The 15,852-nt window shown below is 43.3% G+C and overlaps 1 protein-coding gene across 1 annotated transcript; it reads right to left on the reverse strand.

Moving 5' to 3' along the window:
- Positions 1-11,243: 11,243 nt before the first annotated feature.
- msx2b (muscle segment homeobox 2b) lies at positions 11,244-14,973 on the reverse strand. The gene is made up of 2 exons (XM_030437215.1): positions 14,386-14,973; positions 11,244-14,009 (listed from the first exon to the last, which is right to left on the reverse strand). Exons 1-2 carry the CDS (start codon positions 14,762-14,764, stop codon positions 13,555-13,557), a joined length of 834 nt encoding a protein of 277 aa, XP_030293075.1. The 5' UTR covers positions 14,765-14,973; the 3' UTR covers positions 11,244-13,554.
- Between the last annotated feature and the right edge of the window lie 879 nt (positions 14,974-15,852).

Below are 15,852 nucleotides of genomic sequence, written 5' to 3' on the forward strand. Positions count from 1 at the left end.
AAGCAGAAAAGACCCAGGAAAAGACTGAATGTGTGAAGAAAATCACAGCAGGATTTCTGTTAATGGAGTCTTCAACAAATATATATACACTGTGACATGGGGATAGTATAAGAGTGTGCAGTATACAGACAAGATTATTGGTTTTGTTGAGACAGAGGAGTCATTATCATTCAGCCTGTTTGTGTTCAGTCCTCCACAGAACACTTAGCAGGAACTAAATCATCCCCCGAGAGACATTTCCAATTCGTGTGTCTGTCTTTTTTCCACATAACACCACGACCAGGTTTGACACTGATAAAATCCCCTGCTGCTTTGCAAATGCAGCCAAAGAAACACAGGCATGCAGGACACGTCTCAGAAACAGGCATGCAGCATGTATCGAACACACCCGCTGGCACACACACACACACAAGCGCTCTCCAAGCTCTCTGTGAAAACTTGGCAGGAGTGGCACCTTGGACAGAAGGTCAGGATTCACAGCTGCAGTCTGTTGGGCTTATGGTGACATCGGACAATAAACAAGTGTGTGCTGCCTGCAGCTCACGAGTCACGCTGCATCAGGAAAATAAACAGGAAGTAAACAATTAAACACTCGAGGTGTTTGTGTTACATCCAGAGCAGCAGACAGAAGAGCCGGTTCTGAAGCTAGGTATTTTGTTACACAAATAATCATGCAGTAATCATATTTGTTTGGTAATTTGTTACCTACATTAGCTGCTGGTTTACTTTAAGTAGTCTGATTTAAAGTAATTCCCTGACATGAGCAACATATGGATCCTGTGCATCACGTGAGCTCTGTCCACACAGTCATCCTTGTTACAGGCCATGACAGCGAACGTGATTGGTCAGCACAGCGGTCGTTCTCTTTCCAGACGCTCATTTGAAGTGACTGGGATGTGTCTGTTTGTTTATAATACACCCCTAAGCCCAGTTATACACTATATAAATTAGCTTAGCCTATAGCCTTAACTGGCTTTCACTCGTGCTGTCATGTAATTTAATTTCACAGCAAGCTTTTGCAAAGACGGTCGGATTTATGGGCTTATGGACACATCAGAGTGACATCAGCTGGCTTTAAAAAAACCTACAGCCTGTTTGGCCATAATGTTAGAAATATGTACATATTTAAGTATAGAGTTTGTCTTGGTATGGTGTTTTAAAAGTCCTCTTTTGCATTTTCCTACACGGATATGCTTCTCTCCAGAAAACATGTTCTGATCTTTTACTCTGTTGTAAAAGGTCCAGAGAGCAGAACTCCATCCTGCGTAATATTTTAGGACAGTGTCATAAACGTAAGAGGATAACTCTTAATTAAATCTGAAGAACAAGTACAATGAAGTTCATAAAAATTGAATCACTGTGAGTCTTGAGCGGAGCAGGTTTGGTTCTGGCTCTAAAACCGTTCTGCTGTGAAAAGATATGAGTGAGGATTTTATGATAGCATATTTTAAGAGGCCACACACTCATATGGTTTAATCCTCTCTCACATACACAGATATCCTCTACTTAGGTCTGTAAAATGTAATTATATGTACAAATGAAAGAGAGAGGGTTTTTTTTTTCTTTCACTTATCAACTATCATGGAAATCAATCTCATCACCTGTGCACCCGCTTTGACCCCGTCTCCTGAGAACCTGTGCAGATCTGTGTGAATAATTGAGTTTATCTTAACAGTTTAGAGTTACAGTGACGGGGCAGAGTAATAGATATTAATGCTAATGTGCCCATCATGTAGTCATCAGGGCAGGTGAACTGACAGCCACAGAAGAACCATTAAACACGTTAAACCAGGGACAGCAACACTTCAAACACACCAAATAATTCAAAACAAGGACGAGAGGACATGAAGCAGGAAACAAAGCACTCTGAGCAAGTTATTTAAATAAGTGTGAAAACTTTAAGGGCCATTAAGTTCGTAGTTATGTTGGGAAATTGCTGAGAGATAATGACAGTAAAAGCAGTTAAATCAAAATAATAAACTGCAGTGGAAAATGTAATAAAACATGAGAACACACAACTTAGTAATGTGAAATACTCAATAACAAAACCTGTTTATTCTGCCTAAACACTTGTGAGTTAGTTTACAACTACAACTTGTCATTAAGTCGTTTTGTTGTTGTTTATTTTGTAATTAAAGGTTGAATATATAATATGCTTATTAAAAGCTATATTTTTTCAAAAATAATACATCCAGAGGGCGTTCAGAGGGGCGCAGATTAAAAGTAATGCGTTTCCTTGAAAAATTATATTTAGTCTGAAATAAATAATTTAAGAAATTTTGACGGGTTCGACAATGACTTCCTGTTTACATCGTACCAGCCAAATAGCGGCCGGCATTGCGGGTTGCCAATTTCGCAACCTCGGCACAGCTCGGCACAGCTCGGCTGACACTGGGTAAAACGGCGGAGTCTGCAAGCTCTTCAGAGCCCCAGCGAACGGTGCGTTATCTGTCCCAGCAGCTGAGTGACCGGAGAAGAGCAAAAACCACAGTAAATATCGGTGAAGCATACGCTCGATGCGGAAATGGTGAACTTTCTCCTGGATCGGTAAGCTAACTCGCTTGCTAACTTAGCTAACGTTACCTGTCGGTCAAACTCCTCTGCTACTTATTTTCATTATATCACGTTGATTCTAGATATGAGAATACTGATCGTGACCCATCGACCTCCACACCCAGTAAACGGAGGAAACGGAGGCGGCTCAATCCTCCTGCCCTGTCCAAACCTGGCAACCCGACCGCTGGAATTACCTTTTTGTTGTCGCGACTACGATCTTGAGACACTAGATGGCGGCATTCAGCTCATATTCCATATTCCACCTTTAATGGCAATGTAGATTACCGTATAACTACGTACTTAGTTGTCCTTCTTCAAGTGAACGATCTGAGTCATAGTCTCTGATTATCGTCAGCAGGCTGTTCCGTGTGTGAGCTGCTGACTATCCAAAGGCAGTTCTCCTTTCCTCATAGGTATTATACAATCTCCCTTTGCCTCAGACCGAGTGTGTCCACCATCAGTTGTTTTCTGCTTCATAAAAGCGCTAAGAGGGGAGGAGTGACTCAATGCAGGATCTCAGAGATAAGACAAAGCATCTGTCAGTTTTATAAGATTTTCCCAGCTCAGTAAATCATGAAGTCTCAGGCAGTAACGATGATAAAGAGTGTTTGGTTTTCCTGTCAAGCACCTAAAAGCTCCTGGTGGTATCCAGACTGTTACAGGTTCAATATTAACTTCCTTTTAAAATGTTTGATTTGAGTCAATTGCGACACCAAAATCTGTATAATCGTTTCCATTGAGGAGAGAGAGAGAAACCCAATCACATGAAATCATACATGTGACTCTATAAATAGCGTTTAACCCACAGCTATCTTCTCACACATCATATGGCTTCAACAGCTTGCAAATCACGTGGCCTCAAAACAGACCTAATGGCACGAGCGTGTAATCGACGACTAAAAGGTCGTATCAGCAGGAATGTAAAGAGCTCGAGACTCTTTAAAATAAAGATGACTCCAGTCAAAGTAAAAGCCTCGGATGAAATGTAAAAAAGTTAGAATCTCCTCTCTGTAGACGTTAACAAACAGGAGTGTGGAGTTTAAGATGATGATGATGTCGCTTGATAGAACTGTTAAATTAAAGAATGAGTTCTGTACGCACAAGAGGGAGAACATCACATGTGCAGCCAGTGCATACCACTGAATATCAATTATTAGTGCATCTGCACCACAATATATGCTGGAAATGTGCGTTTCTGCAACACACTGCTGTTGAAACTTGAAACAGCGTCGCCACAAACATGGCAATGTTGAACCGCAGTCGCCAGCTGCTGTCGCTGGCCTGCCGTCTGTAACTATCTTAAAGTCACAAAGATAAAAGCACAGAAAGTAAAAGTGTTGCACTCAAATTCAGTTGCTCCTTCAGAGTGTGAATCCAATCTGCCTGTGTGCAGTGCAGTCGGCTGATAGTGCCTCCACCTCCAGGAGAGACTGACATTTCTGCTATTCCCCCAGAACTTTAGCGATGCTGCAGAGCCATGGTTAGCTGAGCACTATCATAATCCACAGTCTGTGCGCATATTGCATTCTTTTTTTTTTTTTTTTACAGATATGTGAACTTTTAAAGCTCTTTTAATTTGTCCATAATAAACCAGGCCACAGGGACGTTACAGCATGTTGACAATGTGGGAAGAAGAACCTGTAGACTGATTCAGTGGACAGTGGGAGGTAGTTTTCTATAGTCAGAATCATTCAGTCTGACTGTGAGAACCTTTACATGTGACCAAGACAGGCAAAAAGCTAAGATGGGTCAATTTGGAAGACATCCCAATGTTTAAAAAAAATGTTTTGATCCTGCCAGGACAGAATTAAATGTTGAACCAAACCACTGATTCAATATTCTTCATATCACACTCAGATTGCATCCTTATGACCTGACTGTCATCAGGGGATGGTGCCGGAGCCTAGCCAGTGACCACTGTTCCAGACTGAGTTTCAACATTTCTAAGAGTGAAACTACTGGATCTTTTTGACGATGAGCCGTCTCAACACCTGTAGCTGCGACACCACAGGACACCACTCAGGATCTTTTCTATCCGGGGTTTGTTATGACCAGAACAGATATAAAACATGATCTTTTCCTGAACCTAACCAAGTGTTTTTGTGCCTAACCCTAACCAGACCTTACATAATGCATTGTCACAAGATAAAATTGAAAACTGAACGTGAAGAAATCTTTTGAGAAGTTTGTAGTTTGCAGAAACGGACAATGGAGAGATTTATTCTGGCGACTGGGTTGCGTTACTTCACACCTCTGCACAAACTGCTACATTGGAATCAGGCTGTAAGTGTTGATTTATGGTGAATTCTCTATTATTTCCAATGTGTAAACAGGCTTTAAACATCATTATCTGGCAGCAGCAGTTTTTTATTGACTTGCTGGATTATAATTCGTGTGTCTATCGCACCCCTTGAAACACGTTTGCCAGAAGCAAATGAGCTTGTGTTAGCGCTGGGCCTGTGTCCGCGAGCGAGGCGAGGCAAGAGAAGATGAGGTGGCTGTGTGTGTGTGTGTGTGTGTGTGTGTGTGTGTGTGTGTGTGTGTGTGTGTGTGTGTGCAGTGAGAGAGGGGGCACTGCAGCGGCATGTGCAGCCGGCTCTTTCTCTGCACTCCAACATCAGTCTCTGTCCCTGTGACATTAATTTGTGATGTAGAAAAGGTGCTGCTGTGGTGCTGCATGTGTGTGTGTCTGTGTGTGTGTGTGTGTGTGTGTGGCAGCACATATGGCAAACTCAATCTGTGACAACTCAACTCCTCCGTCTTCTCCTATGAAGTAGTGAAGGTTAAATGGTTGGAGGATGTCAGAGTCACAAAGGTAGAGGCACTCAAACTCCGTCGCTCTGTCACACACACCCACACACCCTTAGGGATACTTAAGGATGCATTCCCTCAACCGCACACACACACACAAACACACACACACACACACTCCCTCAGACACTCATGTGGAGGCATTCGGCTGTGTAAACAGGTGTCGGAACAACATGGGAGAGTATGAATCTGCCGTTGCGTGCTCTTCTCCCGATGAAGCATCATTTGCATTTTTAAAGACTCAAGTCACCAAAATAACCCGAGCTTGGCAGACTGTGGGCAGCTCAGAGATTAAGAGCCAGCTCTGTTTTTTTTTTTTTTTTTAGACCATTGACAAGCAAAATGTAATTCAGTCTTGTTTTGGTCTATTTTAAGTGCAGCAGCCGGATTAAAGCAGCCTGTTTCTGGATGGCCTCTAGTGGCTCTGGTTTCGTTGGTGCACGCTGAGGCTGCTCCTGACTATCTTTGTTGCTATAGTGACGCCTTCTGGTTACCAGAGGGAACTTCATCCTCTGTAGAGTTCCACCTCGGCGTCCCCGGCTCTGATCGTTCACACCATCAACAGATGAGATTGTGTTTTTGTAGTTGTGGTGAAACATTGCTGTCGAACACGTTACTGAAATCACTCAGTTCATTGATCCAAACTGATATTAAGGAGTTTAAAGGGGCACAAAGTGAAACTGTTTTTTATTTTTGTTCAGTTTGTTGAGGCAGAAACATTCAGGCAATGAAGATCTTTCTCTTCTGATTAATATGTCTTCCCCTGATCTACATACTACAACAAAGGTATTTTCTGGTATACCTGCCCACGTTATCCAATCAGGACTGTCCCACCGATCCAGTCCACATCTCAGGTGTCCTCTTCTGGAGGAGAACTTCCTGTGTATTTGTTCTTTTCGCTGTGAATGTTGCTCGGTGTCGTGCCACTTTCATTCCAGCGCTTGTAATTGTTTTGTCACAGATGTCTTCATCGGCATGATTTGAATTGTTTCTGATTTTTGACTGCCTTCTTTGAAAAACAATCGTTAAATGACAAACCATCTGTCTGAAATGCCAGAGGTCATGTTTGTTGTTTTACCAAATTAAATCGAAGTTTTTCACGCAGTAGGAAAGCTTCTGAACTGGAATCCTTCAGGCTGAGTGACGTCTCTGCCTTCTGATGTACGACAAAAAGTGAAAACAAGTTTGCGAGAGCCGATCCAAGAGTGTATATTTTCATGTTTATAATGAAACTTTCTCCGGAACACATGCTGCTCTGTTTAATAGTCATGTGCATTTCACAGCACTGCTTCCTCCTCAGACAGCGGGGTTACATGCCTTCACTCAGAATAGAAAATCTGAACCGCTCAAAGTTTGATGTGAGGGCGTTCATTCAGACCCAGAAATCAGCATGAGTCTCTCAGCTTCCTCTGTGTTGTGTCGAGTGCGTGAGTGATTAGACGAGAGGCCTCGGTGGATTCAGACGGGCGAGGATCACATTTGCATTCAAAGCCCTCAAATGACGTCAAACAGCTCAGTGTGAGTGATATAAATGACCACTTAAGTGCTTTCACAGGCCTGTTTGTGGTCTGATTTTACAATAGCTGCTGAGCGCGACTGTGAACGAGGAGGATTTATAAGCATCGTTAACGCGTCAGATGTTCTCTCTATAAACAATGTTGAATGATCATTTCGTAACTTTTCTGAAGTGACTGCTGAAGTGCGAAATCAAGGATGCTCTTCTTCACATCACTTTGTGTCGAGTGGCAACGTCAGTGCTCAGATTAAAATAGATATAACAAGGCGTTTACATTTGCAGCATTACTCAACCAAACACAAACTACACAGCTGATAACCAACATGACTTCATTTTGTGTTGTTTACATGAGGTAGACACATGTATTGATTTACTATTATCATAATTATTACATACTGTGGAAGTGTAGTGCTCTTGTCCTTAATGTCCAGTGAAAATCACTTCACTGCAAATTTTGCGTTTTGGCATTTTCTTTTTTCTTTGGCAGCGACACTGTGATGAAGCCATGAAGTCCTGAAACCTGGACACAGGTGATCACTGCGCATCATCTAGGACGGAAGACACACAGGTGTACCTGACGACAGGTGTGCGTGACGACAGGTATGTGACGACGTGTGTGTTGAGAGGAACGACAAGGAGCAGCTGTTTCCAACCGCTTGAACGTTGAAACGTAATTAACAGAAATAAAATCTAAGGTTGTTTAATTGAATCCACGTGTGTTTTGTTTTGGTGCATGCATCAAAATATTTTGTACTTATCTTTCGTTCAGCGTCACGCTCTGTACAACCATCGACACTCATCGATCACTGATCCCAGCGCAGACCTGCAGTCAGCAACAGGTGAGTGCTACGGGTTTATGTGGATCTGTGTTGTGGAGGAGGAGGAGGAGGAGGAGGAGAAGAAGGAGGATGAGAAGAAGAAGGAGGAGAAGAAGGAGGAGGAGGAGGAGGAGGAGGAGGAGGTGGAGGAGGAGGAGGAGGAGGAGGCGCACTGAAGGGTCGAGCCTGCTGAATGTGCCTGAGTGGAGTTTGGACGTCATGATGCTCTGCGGCTCTCAGATTGCGTTGAATGACTGTTGGCGTGCAGCAGTGACGTAGTGATGACGTGTGTGTTCTGTGCTGCTGTTCTAGTCAGTGTGTGTGATTTCATCTGAAGATCAGTTTGTGTTGTTGGGTTGGAAAATGTGTTTTTATGCATGTTGCGTTATATTATATGTGTCGAGGGTTGTTTGGCTAACCCATTTAAAAATGTAAGTGTCTTTCTTCTTTCTGAGAGACTGTGTTTGTCAGTCAGCTGGTGCTAATACTACTAGTTAATATTTGACATCACAGCAGAAGGAAATGCAAAGTTTTCAGCTGTTAAAATTGTTGTCTTGTGTGAGACAGAGAGATGTTTCCCAGAAGATAGAAAATACGAGCAGAAAAAGGGAACATTTGTGTATATTTGTGTGTATATGTGTGTGTTTGTGTGGGTGTGTGAGTCCAGTGTGATCTTCAGAAGCTTTGGCTATCCTCCTCTTCCACTGGCCACCTCCAGGCAATTTCCCTACATCTGCTACTGTGTGGCTCTCCAGGGATGTTTCCAAAGGACACTCTCTCTCTCTCTCTCCAAACACACACACACACACACACACACACACACACACACACACACACACACACACACACACACACACACACACACCAGCAGCAACAACAGCAGCAGGATTCCTGTGCATGTGTCCCGGTCCGTGCACGCAGCCTCACCGGGGAGTTGACTGTGTTTCTGGGCGGCTCGGCCCGAGGCGTCATTAGTGTCTGTAAACAAGTTTAAAGGAGAACAAATCAGCAGCTGCAACAGAGAAGCTGCTGTTTTGAATTCAGAATGAGAACAGACAGAGAGAAGAATTTACATTAGTACACATTTGCATCTCTCCGGCGCTGTTGGGCCAGCTGTGAGCTGCTGTCCCTAATGTTCAGTGAATGTGACAAAGCATTTCAAACATTGTCTCGCTTCTGTTGTTTGCACATTTACTGCTGGTGTGAGCTGGAGTCAGTGTCTCAGTGTGGACGACCTCTCATTGGGTCGGCTGTATTCTAAAAAATATGTCGTCAACCTGACAAATACTGTTTTACCTTGTTGTATTGGCTGCATCTAATAGTTATTGTTTGAATGAATCTGCTTACTTACCTTACGAGGGTCCAGTATGAGATTCCCTCACTTATTCACATCAGGAGCCATGTGCAGTTCAGTTTCTTGCTCAAGGATGCTGCGACGTACAGCTGAGGGGAGGCCTGGGAATCCAACCAGCGGGATGACCCACTCTTCCTCCTGAGCCAGGCGCTCGGCACAGATACCTCAAATTTGTACTTTAGTGCAGCACCTACAGGTCCAGTTTGTTAGATAGCTGATTGTTACTTGATCAAATACGGATGCTTTGTGTTTCGCAGGTTGTCAAACATTGAAGCTTTGGGTCGGTGGGTCGAGTTGTGAATAAGACTCGATCAACTATCTCACAAATTGGACCTATAAAGAGACGACGAGGAGCTTTAAAGGAGAACTTCGGTCGATTTAAACATGCAGCTTCATTGCTCAAGCTACCCTTGACTTGCCAGTACCGAAGACGCGAACACATTTGGTCAAACCATTACAGAGCTCCGTGAACGGAGACTTAGCATTGAACGCTAACAGCATGGGGTCAGAACTTTACACTGTGTTTTAAGCGTCTTAACATGCTCCACATCTCACACCAAAAGTTATGCAACATCAGCAGACACCTTAGCACACAGCACTGTAGCGTGTATGACTCAAAATGAATAAAAAAGTAGTTAAAACAGTGTGTTTGTGCAAGCAGCTACTTACCTGTTTGTTGACATCCGTGTCTTCCGGTAGCTAGACCAAACTAGTCAATCCGTCGAGCATGCACTTACTCCCTCACTGGCGGAGACGGAAACATAATCCAGCATTTTCGTGTTTATGTTCATAATGTACATGTCCATGTTACAGCCTGTCATGAGCCATGAGCCTTACAATAGCCTGTTAAGCCTGTTAAGTGCACACTCGATGGATATGCTAGTTTGGTCTAGCTACCGGAACACACGGATGTCAACAAACAGGTAAGTAGCTGCTTGCATAAACACACTGTTTTAACTACTTTTTTATTCAGTTTGAGTCATACACGCTACAGTGCTGTGTTGTAAGGTGTCTGCTGATGTTGCATAACTTTTGGTGTGAGATGTGGAGCATGTTAAGACACTTAAAACACAGTGTAAAGTTCTGACCCCATGCTGTTAGCGTTCAATGCTACATCTCCGTTCACGGAGCTCTGTAATGGTTTGACCAAATTTGTTCGCGTCTTCGGTACTGGCAAGTCAAGGGTAGCTTGAGCAATGAAGCTGCATGTTTAAATCGACCGAAGTTCTCCTTTAAATTGAGAATCAAACAGACTTTGCTTCCTCTGATGATTTTAAATGACCTGTAGCAGCAAATGAGACTTAATATTATTAAGAATGTCTGTGCTCGGGTACGATCACATACATCACATATTAATACATCACCTCATTGCAGCCCGTCCTGATGTCTCTCTGTCAGGCACCTCCAGAACAAATGCACGCTCCAGTAGTGAAGAGTGGAGGCGCTGGTGTCGGACCACAAGGGGCCGCTAGAATCAACAGAAACTCAAAGTTCCTCTGAGTCACTTTAAGTAAATGTATTTAGTTACTTTCCACCTCTGGTTTTACATTATTATGGGCATCATGTGGAAATTACACCAACATTGTGGATGAAGCTACTTTTCAAAGAAGATTAAAAAGGAATGCAGAAAAAGTAGAGAGCACCTTTAATATATAAAAATGAATGATTGCATATGTATGGCCAGACAGTAAGTGAGACAGCACAGGTGAATGTGACCGACAACCAGGTGTAAACACACAATACACAAACACCCTGTGAATCACACATGTCTTCATAAAGCCTGTCTTTGGGCTTATGTGTTCCTTTTGAAACACCGCCTGAGTTTGAGCTCAAAATGTCATTTAAAACATATTATTCTCCAGATTTTTCTCTTCCACTCATCGAATGAGAGCCTTTCATTAATTAATCAATTTACTCCCTGTTTCCTAGTGTCAAATGTCAGCCTGATAAAATCTATTTTACTGGCCGAGTGTTTCTCAGAACAACTTGGCCAAAGGCTTGTTCCCATGATGGTGTTCTCGCAGCAGCCACTAGAGGAGGCAGGAGACGAGCACATGACCTGCAGACGGAGCTGGTTTCAGTCAGATGTTTCCTCTGAGTAACATACAAACCCACAAACATGCCCAGTAATCACTCTCAGATGAACAGCAGCCAGCAATGACAAAAACAGAACCCCGAGTGACAACCCTGCAAATGAAAAGAATTTATTGAATTCACCACTGAAATACAACACCACTCCAACAAGTAGCTCACACTGGATGTTTCACAAGAGCCCGAGCCGCTCCTGCCAATCTGCACGTCATTAGGCTGATTGCTTCCCTGTGTAAGCCTGCCACTTCCCTCTGCCTGCCTGCCCGGCCTTGTTCTGATTACAGGGGAACCTCATAAATACGCTGCTGCCTATAAACCATTTCCTCGTTACATCAAAGTCACACGGAAGTCGTAAGCTGCTCTTATAATTGCAACAAAGCACAGGCACCTCCGAGCAGCTCCACACGCCACCAAACTCTCCCCGCGGCTCTTTAGAAACCCAGAGGTCTGCTAGGATTTTGGCTAATTTGAATTTTAGTTGACAGTGGTTATTAATGTTGAGTTTAATGAGGCAGGAAGAAGAACATGGAGCTGATGAGAAGCTGTAACAAATGAGTGGACGTCTCCTAACGAGCCTGAGCTGATATCAACACCTCTCAACACACAGAGAGACTTTTATAAACATCAAGTGTTGCTGCTAAGATTTAGAAATGTAAAGATTTGACAAAAGGTCAAAATTACAGTCAATAACTTTCCGCTGTTTATCCAAAATTTCCAACCCAGACGTCTATTATGGAGATAAATGTTGTTGTGAGTTCTCACGCTGCTGTCGTGAAACTCGGTAGTGACGGTCGTAAATACAGAGATAATGATTGCCAGAGAGACAACACGCTGTATTTCTGTACAAACAAAACATCGTTATAAAAGTGTATTTACGGTTTTATAAAAAAAGAAGAGAAAAGAAAAAGAAAAAGAGAGATTGGCCAGTGTGGTAAATGACAGCTCAGTAATAACGGGAACTATCTGTGAAGTTGGATAATTTATGGGTAGCATTTATGGTTTTGTCAAACACCGCCTTGAACCTGACCGCCTTCTGGTGGGAAACACAAGACACGGGATTAAACCACACAAACACACACACGCATGCTGGAACACACACGCACAAAGATGAACATGGTTCAAAGAGGCACTGAGCAGTCTGGGGGGAAAAAATCCAAACTCAGAATTTTAATATTTACAATATTAATGAGGTAATAACACAAACTTGTGTAAGGTCCCAGAACACTGTTTGAAGCTAGGAAGGCGGCAGGGTCCGCCACATGTAAACAAAGTAAAACAGTATAAACTGTGTCGTCATTTACGGTCAGTTCAGTTCATTCAAACAACGAGAGTTTGATTATTTGGTTCGTTTAGACGTAAAGATTCGGTCGAACTTTCTCCTCTGATAAGAATTTCTTCCCCAAAACTACGCAGTGCTCCTTTAAGTACGTAGAAAAACATGACTTTTTCTGAAACATTTTTACATATGACTACTTTTATTTCTTTACACATAAAATTAAATGTAATTTATTTAACAGTCTGAAAGGCTTTCATTGTTTTGATATATGATAAAACGTTGGTGGAAGTAGAATGCATAGCACGATGTCGGCCCTTTCAAAGGGACGCTCGGGAGGAGCAATATAAATACACATTTGGTCAGAACTTTAGTACCATATTCATTCATAAATACATTTCCAGCATTACGATATTTCAAAGAGAATAAATACGCTCTATAAATGCGTGGTAAGGACATGAGGAGCGATGGAAATGTTGTTTATTGCTATGAAAGATAAAAGATGACAAAAGTCTAAATGACGATCGTCCGAATTAAGCGAATTGAGGGTTAAACTTTAGTTTCTTGAGAAGCACATAAACCTGAACGAGTCTGTTTCCAGACTGAAAGGTTTTTCAAGGCAGACCCTTTTGCATAATGTAAATTCAAAGAATGCTTCAGTGATATGTTTTATTTGGCCTGAGTTGCTGAAACACTCATCATCCACACAAGTGCACAAAGTGTCTCGTTATTAAGGCCCGACACAAGGCACCGCATCGAGCCAACAGGAAGGCTTAAGTGAAGCGTCGGACTCTGTCTCTCTGTCCCCGGTGCAAGTCCTCGCCCAGATCAATTATTGCAAAAGTAAACAAGTATAAACGTCTGGACCGTGACGCCCGTCCTCGTACGGACGGGTCGTGTAAACAGGCCGTCCACGGGGCGAGACGACGTCTAGGTTGTTGTGTTTTTTTATCCTTGCTGTTGGAAAAAAATAGATTTTTAATTTGACTTGAAGTGCTCAGTACATTCAAACACTCCTTGTGCAGTAGATATATTATAAACATTGATTTTTAAAATGCCAGCCACATGTCCTGTGTGTCCATGTTTGGGACTCCTTGTTAAGACATTTCACCAAAGACAGGTGATATTCCCATTCTTATGACAGGTGGTACATGCTGTATCCCAGAGGAGCAGCGTACAGTCCTAAAGGTGAGATGGGCAGTATGGGTCTGTGGTGGTGCTGGTAGGCAGAGTACGTCTGTCCGTACAGCGACATGGCGCCCAGCGAGAGAGGTAACGTAAAGCCAGGGTGTAAACCTCCAGCGGCGGCCGCAGCAACCGCCGCCGTCTTGGCGTCAGCGGCCATCTTGAGTTTCTCCAGCTCGGCCTCCTGGAGCCTCTTGGCTTTTGCCCGGCGATTCTGGAACCAGATCTTCACCTGGGTCTCTGTCAGGGTCAAGGAGGAGGAGAACTCGGCCCGCTCGGCGATGGACAGGTACTGCTTCTGCCTGAACTTCCTCTCCAGGGCGAGCAGCTGAGACGTGGTGAAGGGAGTGCGAGGCTTCCTGTTGGTCTTGTGTTTCCTCAGCGGACAGGCGGGACTGACGTGACCTGCAGGACGACATGAAGAGGATTTAAGAGGAATGCATTTTAATTCTCTTTGTTTATTCTGGATGTTCAGTGTTTTTCCAGCAGGGTGGACGACTTGTTATAAGACATAAGGCCACACTTTAATCTCTGGGTACATTTTATGGATATGCAACATGTGTTGGAAGTAGTTCCTCATACAGTGACCCACAAATATACTGAACATCCTGAACAGCCTCCTGCGTTAATCCACATCAGTCTGAACGAATCTGTCCAGCAGAGAGACAGATCTCACTAACACATGTTCAGAGAATACAAATGTTCAGTTTGTCTATTTCATCCACATGTGAGCTGCTAAAAGCTCTCTAGACTCTGACAGGTTCTTAAAAGGTTCACTTACGAGGCTGTGTGGAAAAGGCGCTGCTGGTGACCCAGGGCGCGCACTCCTCGGACTCTGACGCCTCGGATTTTACCGGCGACGACGGCGCGGCCGTTAAACTCTTCCTGCTTCCCCCGGGGAGGCTGCACGCCTCCCGGCACAGATACAGAGAGCTCAGACCCAGAGGAGACACCGACACCTCCGGTTTGAAGACGGTGGACTCTCCGTCCGTCTTCCTGCCGGACATCAGCGCCTCCACGCTGAACGGGTGACGGCGGCGCGCCACCGCAGGAGACGTCTTCTTCTCCTGCTCCGCCGTTCCTTCTGCCATATCCGCACGGTTACTGTCCTCCTCGGACGAACTGCACCCCAAGTCGTTAAAAGTCTCCTGAGAAGCCATGATCTCTCCTCCGACACGCACGTGAACTCCGGGCGGCGCAGCGGGAGCAGAGGGCAGCCAGGTGAGAGCCGCTCCGGCGAGCGCAATGTTATGGAGCTGTCAACGAGAATGTGGGAGTATGTAGACGCATCACGTTGACACGGCTCAACTTTGACCAATCACTGCCGCCCTCAGTGTTTATGAGGGGGCAGATGTTGCCTTCAGGGAGAGTCGGAAATGGAAGGTACCTTGGTTGGTTTTGAGGAGGAGCGTGCAAACCAAACAGAAGCTAGAAGACGTGTTGTTATCAGCAGCATGATTTTATATTAACAGGTGATGAAACCACTCACACGTGCGTCAGAAGCTCTCAGGTCCATCAAGTGATTTATGTTGATCAGATTAACGGAGTTCTTTTGTCTTACAGAGAGTAAAAACCTTCCACAGATACAGTTTGTGACCTTTTCGCAGGTGGAAGTCACTTTGCACTAAAACATTTTATTTCCACATGTGAATTACAAACGTTCACATGTGGAAACAAAACAAGAATCATTAACGTCACATGAATTCGGTTTTTTAAATGTGAATTCTTTATTTTCGCAGTCCAGTTGTACTTAACTTGAATATTTCCATTCTTTATACTTCCACTTCTACATTTAGGAGCCAAATATTGTTCTTTTTACTCACTATTACTATAGTTTAATAATATCATAGTTACCAGTTACTTTTCAGACTGCATGCTGCATCAGAGCCACAAATCATAAATTAATTTATTTTTAGCTAAATGCTGAATTTTTTTAGATAGTTTAGATAATTGTCTGATAATCGATGGACCTATAATATACAATACACTGTATACATACATGTATATATGTAAATATGTGTATAATTTACTTTTACTTGTACTTGTGATACTTAAGTTAATTCTTTGTTGGGAAATTACTGTTGATATTTAAGTTCATTTAATATCAGATTACTTTTACTTGACTACTATTTGTATGAGTGACTTTCATTTTTACTGAAATCCTGTTTTTGGTGACTTTACACTGCGATGTTCACATTTGAACTAATATTTTCTCATGCAAATGAAAAGTCCCACACGAGACGTCACA

Source organism: Sparus aurata, chromosome 13 (genome assembly GCF_900880675.1).
Source record: "Sparus aurata chromosome 13, fSpaAur1.1, whole genome shotgun sequence".
NCBI lineage: Eukaryota > Metazoa > Chordata > Actinopteri > Spariformes > Sparidae > Sparus > Sparus aurata.